A 13377-nucleotide genomic window follows, 5' to 3' on the forward strand; every position below is an offset into this window, starting at 1 on the left:
GCAACGCTTGGGATTGGTAAGGGGCCTAATTAGGCTTTACATCCCCAACACCTGTCACAGGACCGCATAGTCAGTAGAAAGCCTGAGAAAAATATTTTAAAGGGCTGAAATATTAAATAATCAAGGCAACCAGGGCCTCAAACGTTCCATAGGTACCTCAACTTCCACCTACCTGGATGGACCCAAGTCTTCCCTCAGAACGTCACTCCAAGGAGCAAGAAAAAGGGAGCCAGTTGAAACCTCTTCTTGGAGTTATGGGAAGCACTTCCTTCGTTTGTTGCTAAGGAGGGAGGAAAGAGAGATGAGGCTGGGGGAATGGAGTGCCTCTGAGTGGAGGAGCAATAGCCGCGTCCCTCTTGGCAGAGGTCCCGCAGGTTCCAGGCGTCACACCGCCCCGTCCTCATCCGCCCTAATTCTCGCACTTGGAAACAAATCCTTAGCAATACACGCCTGGAAGCCTGGGACCCGGCGTCTCCGAGATGTTCCTGGGGGACTCCAGCCGCCGCAGAGAGGGAACCTCCCGGGGCCCCCACGACGTCCTAGTCGGAGCCGGGCTCTGGCCTTCAACCCTGCGTCCCTCGGGCGGCTTCCCCGCTGGCGGCAAGAGCGTGGCCGGCCGGGAGGAGGCCTCGGCCTCCAGCGCGCTGCTGGAAGACCTCAGGCGGCGGCTGGTGCGCGCCTTCCAGCGGGCGGTGCCGCGCGGCGGCTCGAGGCGCTCGCGGGAGGAGGCGGCGGCGCGGGAGGAGCAGAGCCGGGCGCGCGTCGAGAGCGCCCTGGCCGGGCTGCGCACCGAGCTGGTGAGCGCGCTGGCCGCCGGCTCTCGGGGTCGCCTCTCCTTCGTGCTCTCCCGGGGTCCCCGGCCGCGGGCCGCGCACGTGCCCCACCGAGGACTTGGGAGGCCGAGGGCAGCGTTTCCCAGGGGGAGGGGGAGGCCGCGCAGCGTGGGCGAGCTGGACACCGGCCGTCGATCTTCCCCGACGATGCTGATGCTCCTGCCTCCCTGGCGGCATCCCGGAGGGAAGGGGTCCTGTAGGACTCGAGGTGCTGGCTGGCTGTAGAGGGCTGAGTCTACTAGTGACATACCCAAGACCTCAGTAACCACCCCTCCCCAACTTGTTCTATATTTTTCTACCATATAGGAAGTTCCCTCTAGGGAATTTATAGTATATGCATGTATGTCTTGGGCTCGAAGGCGGAAATTTCAAAGGAACAAGCTCATAGAATGGATGGAGGGAGTCCAGGAGCCACTGTTTCTTTTATTTTGCAAGTTTTATCTTTCCCCTGGGTAAGAATTCAGAAAACAGGCAATGATAATAAGGTATTTTGTAAAATTGTAGCTTTTAGCTTTTTAACAGTAGGCAGGAGGAACTGTAGGTAAATATTTTAGTTACTGTTTTGTAATTTAAACAATTTCCAAGTTAGGCAAAATTTGAAAGGGACAAAATGAATAAAAGCAATTTCAGCTATAAAATAGTGCTGCCTGTGAATGTCTGTAGTGGAGATTTGGAAAGTTCTACTTTTTTGCACTGAATACTAACTAAATATTAACACCACTTTAGAACTGACTCAACCATCAGTTAATTGCCCAATTTAAGAACCTAAACAGTTTATCTTGTTTCTGAGTTTAAGAAGGGCGAGAAGGTAAGTACATTTAATTTTACCTGTCTTAACAGTTTGAATTTGACAAGGGATGTATTAATTCTGACCCAGCCGTATCGAAATACATGGTTTTCTTCCGACACCTGAGTAGAGGCTGGGCGAGATCCCCCACGAGTGGAGATGACCTGGAGGAGTATGCTGTGGAGCAAGATGCCAGCTGGAAGGCTGCAACTGGGCTTAGCCACCCCTGTGCTGCTCACCTGGGGTGCCACCATCCCTCCTGTACCTCAGTTGACTTCTGTTTAAATCAAGTGAAGAAATTATATTCAATAAGCTCTGAGTCACTTGAACCTTAACACTCTAACTAGTCGCTCCACCAGTAGGAGTTTTAAATAAAGCGAGTAATGTCCTGGGGGTGGGGAGGAGGTGGAAATAAAATTCCCAACAGATGAGGGTTCAAATCCCAGCATTAACATTTACAGGCTCTGCTCTTACTGTTCCTATTCCTTTAGGAATGCTAATTAGCAAGTTTGGGTTTCATCTGTAAAATGGAGATAATAAACTCATAGGATCGCTGTATTATATGAGATAATCTTACACACAGTGCATAGAACATAGACAGTATTCAGCGGCTCTTGCTGTTTCTTGGCTGTGCCCCCCAAATGACAGATACATAGGCATGGAAGATCAAGGGTTTTTCTGGAAAAGAGGGAAAGAATGTCGCACATACACAGATGCTGAGTTCCTGGAATACAGACCATGGTCAACATGTTGGCCAACAATTTGACCAGCCACGAAGAAGCAAAAGATGTGACTCCTTAACACCATCACCACTAGAAGCAGCAGTTTCTGATAACAGGCCATTAGCCAGATTTCTGTAGCAACTGGTGCCCATCCATATATGTACGTCCACACATCACCTGTTAGGCTGGTATTTGTGTAACGAACAATGATGAACAGGTTCAGTTAATTCAGACATGTTGCTGTTTATGAAATGTCATTTATGCTATTATTTGTTGTTTGAACTGGTCTTCTTAGTGGCATGCATTGAACCCTAGGGTTTGTGAGTGAATTTCAGGGGTTCTCTATACCTAAAATTGTATGCCAAATTTTGTATGCACATAGGATGCACTTCTTTCCTCAGAGTGGGTTCATAGCTTTCATTAGATTCTCAAAGGGATCCATGAGGAAAGAAAATCAAGGAACCACTGGTGTTTGACTTTCCTAAACAGGTGTGAATTACACATACTTTTTTTTTTTTTTTTTTTACTTAGATGGTGAGCCATTATCAATAATTTAACTGCTTGATTCTTGGCATGAAAATACAGGACGGGCGTTCATCAGTTCATCCATTTATTCATTCCTTCACTCAGCCTTTTAACATAGAGAGAACCCACCACGTTGTGTGCGCAGGCAGTGCACCCTTGATCAGGGATACAGTTATGAATAGGAACAAACTCTGTGCTCGAAATCAGTCTAGGGTAGGCTGTGTGCTAGGAGAGGCACATGCACAGAATGCTGGGGAAGAACAGATAAGGCGAGACAGAGAAGGCTTCTAAGAAGAGCTGGCATCTGGCCAAGCTCAACAGGGAGTGGGTGGCAAGGGGCAGAAGATGGGGCTCAGTACCATGTGTTCATTCTGGGACAGGCAAGGTTTCTGACCTGCTACAGTGGGGGCTGGTGTGGGGAGACGGTCAGGAAATAAAGCTGGAAGAGTAGGGCAGGTTTAGAGAGTGTCCATGCCACACTGGAGAACGGAAGCTTCCTGCAGGCAAGGTGCAGGGGCTTCCTGTGCTGGTGGTTGCGTTGTTACTCTTTGTTTGCTGGATGTTCATTTCCTTTATTCTTTGCAAATTCTTCCTATCAGAGAACTGGTTCCAAATGTTAAAGAATGAAGAAAAGCATGTCAGAGGAAAACTGAAAAAAATTTTATCCAATGACTTTATTTTGCAGATTAGGAGAGGACCACCCATATATGATTTTACCAGTGGAATGTCCTGGTTCACTCTGGACTGGTTTCTGTTGGTGAATCGATGAGGGGTTTCTTTCTTTTTTAAAATTAATTAATTAATTAATTGGTTGCACTGGGTCTTCGTTGCTGCGTGCGGGCTTTCTCTAGTTGCAGTGAGCAGGGGGCTACTCTTCGTTGTGGTGCGTTGGCTTCTCTTGCTGCAAAGCACGGACCCTAGGTGTGCGGGCTTCAGTAGTTGTGGCTCACGGGCTCTAGAGTGCAAGCTCAGTAGTTGTGGCCACGGGGTTAGTTGCTCCGAGGCATGTAGGATCTTCCCGGACCAGGGATCGAACCCGTGTCCCCTGCAGTGGCAGGCGGATTCTTAACCACTGTACCACCAGGGAAGTCCCTGATGAGGGCTTTCAGGCAGAGAGATCAAAGTTCTCTTTAAACAAGACCCTAATAGAAGAAATATGCAAAGAGTTGCTTACTAGTTTTCAACTATAACTCAAAGATTATGCTGGACTAAGCTTTGCTGAACTGCCTCTTAAGTACACTGCCCGAGAGATCTATTGTTTAATACATTAGGACCTTCACAAACTCCTGTTGGAGGGAGGGTATAAATCAGCCTTGCTCTATAACAGATTTCACTCTAAAGTGAAAATTGTTACATTCTATAAGTACACATAACTGTACATGTGCCTCTAAGGGGCCGTTAAATGTTTTGCTCAATAGGGAGAACATTTAAAATCCTAAAAACCTGAAATGACAAGTCATCAAGTAAATGGGCCCAGGTCCTGAAAGCTCAGGTGGCCCTGGGCAGTTATCCTGGAGCTCAGAAAGCTCATAAAGATAAATGATTTCCTTGCAGTTCATGTGCCATTGCTTGAAAACAGGCTTCCGTGCACAGGAATTTTTCATATGGACAGCTCTGTGCATCAGCTATTTTTGTTTTCATTGCAAGGCCATTTCAAAAGCTATTTGTATATCTGGATTTTACCTTGTCATATAGAAAGTCAGTTTCCTAGTCAGGCCAAACAGAGAGAACTGGAGGATAAGATGAGAAATACATATTTCTTGATATCTTATTTTCCTTTCCTACAAAGTCCTTATTTTTCCTGTGCAGAGAGCAGTTTCATTTGATGTGTATCTCAGGCTAATAAAAATCCTTATTCTTTTTCTAACTTTCAGCTGGAAATGCATTTCCAAAATCACCAGCTGGCCAGAACTTTGCTGGATTTAAACATGAAAATGCAGCAATTGAAAAAGGAGTACGAACTGGAAGTTGCATCGGAATCGCAAAGCTCGGAAGATAATGCCGTGAATCTGGAATGAGGAAATGCACAGAAGAAGATCTGAACCCTAAAAATAACATAGACAACTCCAGAACAATGCTGACAGTAACATTATGGATGCTTTGCATAAGATTTTAGGGGAATTTTTAGGCCAAAAACTTCGATGCCACGGGGAAGGGAGAGAAAACAGCTACAAGAGGGGAGAGAGAAAATGGTGTGTTATTTAATTTTAAAGTTATGTATTCATTGTTTTGGCTGGGAAATAGAAGTAAACAGAATGTACGGAAGAATGCCTTAATGTCCATTTCCAGCATTCTGTCTTGTGCCCTCTTAACTTTCTGACGTTATCTGAACTTTCAGAATCTGTTTGTTTTTGTTCTACTTGAACATTCTTGGTTTTTCTGCCCAGTTAGCTGTTCAGTAGCCTTCCCCCCATCCCCTCCCCTTTTTCTGAGAATTACTTCTGCCTAGATTCCAACGATACCCTTCCGGTACAGTCTGCCATTAAGGGTATCTCATCTCCTTGGATATAGTTACGCAGATCAAGGCAGTTTGATCAAATTGTCCTCAGGAGTTTTTGAACTAGAACTAAGGGAGCAGTTGTGTATTAGAAGCTGACGGTAGAAGGTGTGGGACAGAGGGGCTTGGAAGCCACTGGTGGCCACCATGTGAGAAAATGGAAGCTCTAATATAGGAGGTTGAAACAGCGCCACTGAGAGCCCAAAAGGGGAGGGAGAGAGCTGCTTTTCCTTGGCTCTGAGGTCCAGCTATTGAAAATCCCCAGCCCTTGCTGTCATTTGGATACATGAAAATCCTCTGATAGCCTCCTAATACAATCTCCTTTTGCCTAAGACAACTGAGTTGGAGTTTTATGACTTGTACCCAAAAGATTCCCAACTAACAGAATTCCTCTGTTAATCTTTTAGGAGCTAAAATGGTTCGTGTTGAATTAAAATACCTACCTCTACCTTAACAGTGCTGCCTTCTTAATGCAAAAACTAAAGCTAATAAAAAAAAATAGTTGCAGATCTCAGCAATACTCATAATGGTCATTGTCTAGAAAAATAAAAATTAATTTATAAAATGTAGTCATGTGCATATTTAATTAACAGTAAAAATTAGCTCTGGAAGACAAACGAGAACAGAATGGACATGGTCTTTCTCTTAAAATAAATACAAGTTGTTTTATGTATGTGAGGGTTTGAGGATTATTTGAACCACGTTTAGTTTGTCCTTAACTCTTTTCAGTCACTATAAGTGAATTACTGAAGTTCTTTGGTACTTACTTTCTTTCCTCTGTATAACTGAGCGTTACTATGTTCAACTTACAGGACACTGGCAGTGAGCTGTTGGCAATATCCTGGTATCTAACCCCTGGATTTCTTGAGAAATTCTGCATTTGAGCTCTTGGCTTATAAATCCGCAGACCAATGTCTTAAACTATATTTGTAAAACAGATTTCCTATATGTCTCTTTCTCAAAGTTACAGAAATTCTGAGGAAAGAGGTAGTAGAATTCCTCATGATCTGCTCTTCGAAAAAAGAATCTACTCAGATATTGGAGCAATCATTCTAAGGTGCATTTTACAACTTAATATTTATAAATTGTTGTGATTTTGTGTTTAGCAAATACTCAAGATGATTCATTTTATAAGCTCAGTTCCCTACAAAATACAGAGAAGCTGACGTTGGTTAGCACTCGTGAATAATTCAGTTCTCCTAAATGTGCTCTCTTGGGAATCAGAAGAAACTTAAAAAGAGAACTTTTGTAAATGGATGCATTATTTTTCACTTTTTCAGACAAAAAAAGTCCACCATTTATTGTAAAGTTTTTGGTCACCAGTTTTTTGTCCTATCTTTTAGCGATAGACTTGGATCACAGTATCTTTTAGGAGTGCCCGATGGAGAAACAGAATAAGAAAGTCTTTGTTTCAAAAGTCTCTTGTTTTTGGAAGTCCTCGTCAGTGGAGGTGGCCTGTGACATTAGCTGTCAACAGAGAGATACAGTGAGAACTTGATACATGGGACACTATTGCTGTTAGTAAATGTTTTTGCTTTGTTTCCCCTCATAAAGTGAATTCTGCTCTCATACCATATCATCCTCATCTTTTTTTTTTTTTTAAGTAGCAGAAGCCAGATTGCATTCATAGTTTTTTTTTTTTGTTTTGGTTTTGGTTTGATTTTTTGTTTTTTGCAATTGCACTCAGCTGTTTGTTAGTTTGCTGGATTCTGATCCTGTCTGCTGCACATGAAAAGACAACAGGGACTCTTTTCTAAGGGATGTGGGGATGCACTTCCAATGGCTATGTTTCTCCACTTTCCAGAGTGTTTTCATAAGCTAGAGCAACAGGGTGACATTTCAAAGAAATATAAGGTAGAAGGGACGAAACTACTGCCAGCTGGAGGGGAAAATGAGAAAATAATTATAACCTAAATTATGCAACAGGGAAGCAGTAACTGGATAAGTCAAAGAAAGTAAGATGTTCACCCCAACAGCAGATAGAGAGGGCTAAAGAAGAGAAAGTGAAGAAACAGTTTAGCGAGGAAAATAACAGCATTTAGTTTTGTCAAATGACGATTTCTCACGGCTTTAATTATGGGGGGAGAGCCATGTTAGCAGGGAATGGGCTTTTACTCTATGGTACTTGGTTAGCACCTACCAGTGAAAAGGTGCCGAATTAATTATGACAATTAGGAGCTTTGCACAGGTTGTTAGGCATTAAATCCCTTTACAGGTGGCCTGCATGAATCCATATTTTGTTTGGCTTGCCAAACTACTTCTGCTGTAACAGGTGCTTCTGGAGCGCCCAGCCTGGGGATGGATCAGAGTCCAATGTGGGTAAACCTGTGATGGCTGAGCCTGCACCAGTGTAATTACAGGAATCCCAGCTCCGCTGGTCCCTTCCCTGGCAGGGTACGGGGCCCCAGTGCAGCCATCAGTTCTGTTTATTTACCGCTCTTATCACTGCCTGCGTCCTTCCTGGCCGTGAGCCTGGCACAAGGCCCTCCGGTGCCAGCTGCTTCCTCTCTTTCATTGTTGCTGCTACCACCACTGCCCCTGCCTCTCCTGTCTCTTTGGCTGTATTATTAATGAGGATTATGGGAGGATTAGAAACATGGGTAGGTTTCGGGTTGAACCTATGCCACTCTGCCTACCTCTGGGTCTGGCAGCCTCTTGTTTCACCTGGACCAGGTGCTGGGCAGTATAACTCGGAGTTGGGCACATACTTCTCACAGCAGCCCGAGCCAGGTTCTGCTTCTCAGGGGGCCGTGCACCATCAGTGCTTCCGGATCCTTCCTCTGATGAATGCTGGGCCTTATGAGGCTCCATCTCTTCCTTAGGAACCACAGTGCTGCCATCCTTCTCTGCTGGGACCAGTGCAGGAGGGACCCTTGGAATGTAATGAATGATAAACCAGCAATGACATGAGCCACTTCTCTTATGCCCAGTGTTGTGCCAAGAACGCCACATGTATTAGCTTATTTAATCCCATGGTGATTTGTATGCATGTAGAACATGGTTTTGAAGTCATTTGGCCTTGGTATCCAGTCCTGGCTCTGCCACTTGTCAGCTTTATAACCTAAAGCAAATTGCTTTAATCTCTTTAGATCTGTCTAAAGCAGCCCATCAAATGGTACCCATCTTATTTAAATCTTGAGGAGCCCAAGTTGAAGAGCCTTGAAGCAGGTTTGGGAGATGGCATAAGTGGTGAAGGCTCTTCTACTTCCTGTCTCTTTCACATCGTCAGTTCTACGTGATCTTACTACCCTTTTGGACTCGGCTCTTTCCTGTGCCTCTTTCTTCATCACATCTTTATGTCTCTCTAATGCTCTGTCACCTGCTTTCTGTTGTGATGTTGACTCTTCTGCTGGTTGATAAACTGATTTAGCAAACTTGAGAGGAGGCTCCAGGGAGACATGAAATGGCCAGTAGCTGCTCCTCACCAACCCTTGAATCTGCCTGGCACACAGGACTAGGTGTGTTTAAAACTTGATCATCCCAGCAACACTGTGAGGTTGGAACTATTGCTTTTCCCATTTTATCGAGGAGGAGATGAGTATCAAAGAGGCCATGTGAGTGAAGCTGTCAAGATTCGAATACAGTCTGGCTTTTGAGATCCTCCCAAGGTAATCAGGGAGACCCAAACATATGTGAATAAATTTGTTATTGTAACAGAAGCCTGTGTGAAGTGCTAGGGATGTTTTCTACAAGAGTCAGCCAAAGAAGGCTTCCTTGAGAACCTGCCCCCAAGTTCTTTCTGTTTCACCTGGAAAAAAGCCCTCATTTTGTGCCTCACATTCTACATAAACAGGTTGGGTAATCTTGAGCACATGACTCCACTCTATTTAGGCCTCACTTTACTCATTTGAAAATTAGAGGAAGAGTGGAGTGGCCTCTAAAACATTCCTCTAACTTGGAAACTCTGTTCTGTTCCAGTCCTGCCTGCTTGTAAGTGGACTCTCCATCACTCACCTCTGACTTGCCCAGACTTCCTGACACCTGTGGTGGCGCGGTGGGCTGCTGACTGCTTATCACCGGCCCTTGGCCATGAGTTGTACTCTCCCCGTCCCAGCCCTGGCCTCGATCATGGCCCTGGCTGCTGCAGCCTGGATGATGATGCAAAGCAATTCTTGTCACTCTTGGATGCCTCTCTGCTCTTCTCACCCACACGGTGACTACAGCCAGGGGAAAATGTCACATGTGCACTTCACAAGGAGACAAGCATTGCTCAGACCTTTTATGTGTTAGATTTTGGAAGCAGCCTGGCGGATTGCCTGCCAAGGCAGACACTGTAGGCTGAGAGCAGTGTAATATGTAGTTAGCAGTGCAGCCTTGAGTCTGGTGATGGAGATGGAATCTTGGCTCCTTCACTGCTTCACTATGTTATTATTGCTGAAGTTCAGTTTGCTTCTGTGTAAAGTAATATTATAATAATCACACCTACCCACCCCATGGACTTATTGAGAAGATCTAATGGGTTAATGTATGTGAAGTGTTTAAAATGCTCTCAAGTAGTGTTTATTATTATAACAGCCCACCTAACCTACATTTGTGCTCATCTTTCTTGTTTATCGGAAGCGCCTGATTCCAAGACAGAGTGAGAAGGACAGTTTCACTTTTCCCAGCCCTTCTGAGAGCTCAAGATGGTGATGGAATCTAGTTTTGTCCAATAAAGCATAGGGGAAGTTTGCTGGGGGTTTTCTGAGAAACATTTTCTTTTTCTACAAAAGGAGGGATAGGAGGTAAGTGTTCTTCTTCCTTAAGTCTTCCTTTCTTGCTTAGGAACATTGTCACATGAGGTGGGAAAGCTTGCACCTGCTACAGCCACACTGTGGCCAAGGTGGGAGATGTATGGACACTTTGAGAACGGGAAGACAGAAAGATGCAGGGAAGTATCTTTGAGCTCCTAAGCCAACTCTGGGACTGCCTGCCTATGGCTAGTCCCATCTCTAAGGAAAAGCAATAATAAAACTCAACTGTTGAAGCCACTTTTATTTAAGTTTTTAGTTCCATGTACCCAATGAAGCATCACTAACTGACATACTTGAACCCCAACAACCTCATGGGATGAAGGTTCAGGATGCTGCATTGTCTGCAACTGTGGATATCAGAAACTATAGGCAAAGGACTCCAGAAACATCATTTGGTTGCCTGTAACGGGGACTCATCTAATGCAACAGGAGACCAATCAAAGCATACTGGAGGGAAATTTATCTGAGAGAAGCCCCTTCCCGAGCCCTGTGGAAACCCTGGAATTCCACAGTAAATGCTCTGACTATTGAAAACATTTCCCACATGTTCACACTTGTTAAGAGAAAGACAACAGGTCTAAAAGGGAGTCACTTATGCTAAGCCCCAAGTCACCAAACTGAGATTTGACTTGATTACAATTTTGGCTCTCCCAGAAATGGAATTGTAAACCAGCCAACCAGTAATCACATGATCAACACCAGTCAAGTAATTTGCCTGATAGACCCCTGCCATCCCTTAAAAGAAAGTGACCTTGCAATAACCAACCCATTTTTTTTTTTTTTTTTTTTTTTGCCCAATATAACTTCCTTGTTCCTACTACCTTCTGGCTATAAAAGTCTTTCATTTTGTACAGCTCCTCAGAGCTCCTTTCTATCTACAAGATTGGATGCTGCCTGCTTCAAATCGATTTTTGCTCAAATAAACTCTTAAAATTTTTAATACACCTCAGTTTATCTTTTAACACACTCCATCGAGGATATCTAAATGCCTACAGAACTTACTACCTATCTGATTTGACAGAGAAGCCATTTTATTTTTCAGCAATCGAAAGTTGGGATGAAATAATTTCCTAAAGTGTTTCAGGAGTGAACTCGTGGTAAAATACAGGAAACTGTTCATCAGCTTTTAAATTTTTATATCAGGGAAGTTTAGCAAACTGTCAAAAAAACACCCTAAAATTGAGTCTGTACAAAAATTGCTTCTGAATTGGTATTAAGGATGCTCGTCTCTCTAAACTTCTATAGGATTCCATTCGGAATTTTCATGTAAAGAAATTTCTCAAGTTTTCGAGGGGAGATTGTTAGGTTACTGAGAGCACGACCAATACCCTCTGAGTCTACCATGACTCGATGGTTTACTGTTTACCCTGAACACTACAGTTTACCAAGTGCTTTACAGTTTACAATTTACCAGGTGCTGTCATAGCCAATAGCTCTTTAAACCCATAATCCTCTGGGGTAGGTGTTTCTTGAAGCTGTTGAAATTTGAGGGGCAGCAAGAAAGCTTACCTGTCTGACTTTGGGAACATCACTCTCATCCTGCTTCCCTAGACATCACTCTCCATAAGTGGCTGGTGTTACTTCCAGGAGGAAGTACAGTTTTGGACATCAGAAGACCCAGCTATGGGTGTCAGCTCTGAGCTGAACTTGCTGTGTGATGTCTGGTGAATCATTGATGTCTCTGGGTTTCAATTTCCTCATTTATAAAGTGAGGGATTGAACTCAAAATGATCTTTAAGATTCTTTGGGCTAAGCATTATTGTCTCCAACTAATGCTTTTGGAATCACTCTTTGAAACAATGCTGTCGTCAGTTCTTTAGTATGAATTATTTTAGGAGGTGATATGAAAACATTGACCTTTAGAGTGTCTATAGTGAATAATTAAACAAGGGAAGGGGATAGAAAAAAGAAAAGAAAAAATACTAAATTTAAATTTTTTGTACCCCATAATTTTGCCTTAAGTTCAGTTAGCAGCATGAATCTAACAGTCCAAACATTCTTTGTTTCTCTCTTTCTCTCTCTGCCCCCTCTCTCCATGCTTCCTCCTTCCCTTCCTTTCTTCCTTTTCATTCAGCTTTATTGTTATGCCTCCTGGGTGTCAGGCACTATTGCAGGCACGTGTTGAGCGTCAACTTTGAAACGAACATCTTGCTGGTGCTGAGTATAGGACAATGAATGTGAAAGATGGGGTTCTAGCTCTCACGGTGTTTATACCCTGGATGGGGGAGGGGAAGATAATTCAATAAGATACTATTGTATAATGTGATCAGTGCTGTGGTGGGGGAAAATTCAGAGTGCTAAGGGAGTAAACAGGAAGCACACTTAACCTGGATGTGATGGGAGAGAGAAGACTTCTGGAAGCACAGCTAAGAGCAGGCTGGGGAGGGAAGAGGAGGAGCAGACAGTCTTAGGTAGAAACAGCTGTTCATGGAAAGTCCCAGAGGTGAGCAAAGTCATCATCTACTAAGAGGAGGTGAAGAGTCTCAATATAGCTGGAGCTTAGAAGGAAGGGGTAAGATGTGAGGAGTATGACTGCAGCCATAAGCAGGGGTGGCTATATAATGACAAACCTTGAAAGCTATACTTTGGATTTCAGACTTGATCCTTAAAAGCAAGGGTAGCCATTAAAGAATATTTTTAACTTTGATTTTTATTATAGTAATACACAAAAAGTAGTAAAGTCTAAAAGCCTTACTCAAAAACTGTCATTGCCCTAATGGTATCCCTGCCCATATACCACTCCAAAGGAAACCACTTTCAATTCTTTTACCTTCCAATTAATGTATGTTTCTTTCATTGATTTTGGATATTATGCTTTCCTATTAAGACAAAGGGGAATTCTAGCTCTCTTATACCCCCTCTCTTTCCAATCCCTTTACTCCTCCCAATATCAGAACGGAGGGAAAAGTTCCCTTTTTGTAGAAGTCTTCAGACAGGTCTCCACACACAACATAGTAGTACGGAATAGTGAATGTTTGAATTTAGTCATACCTCAGTTATTTTTAAAACAACTCTATAAGTTCATTAAGATCATTAGCTAAGTATTTCAGAATAACATGTGTGTGCTCATAGTTTCTGTCTACTTATTTAAGAAGCTCACATGGGTAGGATCTAAGGGAATTTTACAGAAATTGAAGCAATCACACTTGAACTGAGGGAAATGCAGGTTTCCACATCTTTAATGAGCATTTCATGTTAGGGAAATCTCTCGATTGTTGTCTTAAAGCATGTGGAGGATTTTAATGCTTGCATATTTTGTGATTTGGTTTATGCTCCCACT

The 13377-nt window shown here is 43.5% G+C and overlaps 1 protein-coding gene across 1 annotated transcript; it reads left to right on the forward strand.

Moving 5' to 3' along the window:
* Window positions 1-479: 479 nt before the first annotated feature.
* Window positions 480-4885, forward strand: AARD (alanine and arginine rich domain containing protein). Its single transcript, XM_057735764.1, has 2 exons — window positions 480-797; window positions 4742-4885. The coding sequence occupies exons 1-2, from the start codon at window positions 480-482 to the stop codon at window positions 4883-4885; spliced, it is 462 nt and encodes a 153-aa protein (XP_057591747.1).
* Window positions 4886-13377: the final 8492 nt, after the last annotated feature.

The sequence above is a fragment of the Hippopotamus amphibius genome, chromosome 5 (assembly GCF_030028045.1).
Source record: "Hippopotamus amphibius kiboko isolate mHipAmp2 chromosome 5, mHipAmp2.hap2, whole genome shotgun sequence".
Taxonomy (NCBI): domain Eukaryota; kingdom Metazoa; phylum Chordata; class Mammalia; order Artiodactyla; family Hippopotamidae; genus Hippopotamus; species Hippopotamus amphibius.

Coding starts and splice junctions, on each gene's coding strand:
- AARD (XM_057735764.1), top strand. CDS start 480: ATGTTCCTGGGGGACTCCAGCCGCCGCAGAGAGGGAACCTCCCGGGGC. Junction 798..4,741: donor CCGGGCTGCGCACCGAGCTG/GTGAGCGCGCTG, acceptor TCTAACTTTCAG/CTGGAAATGCATTTCCAAAA.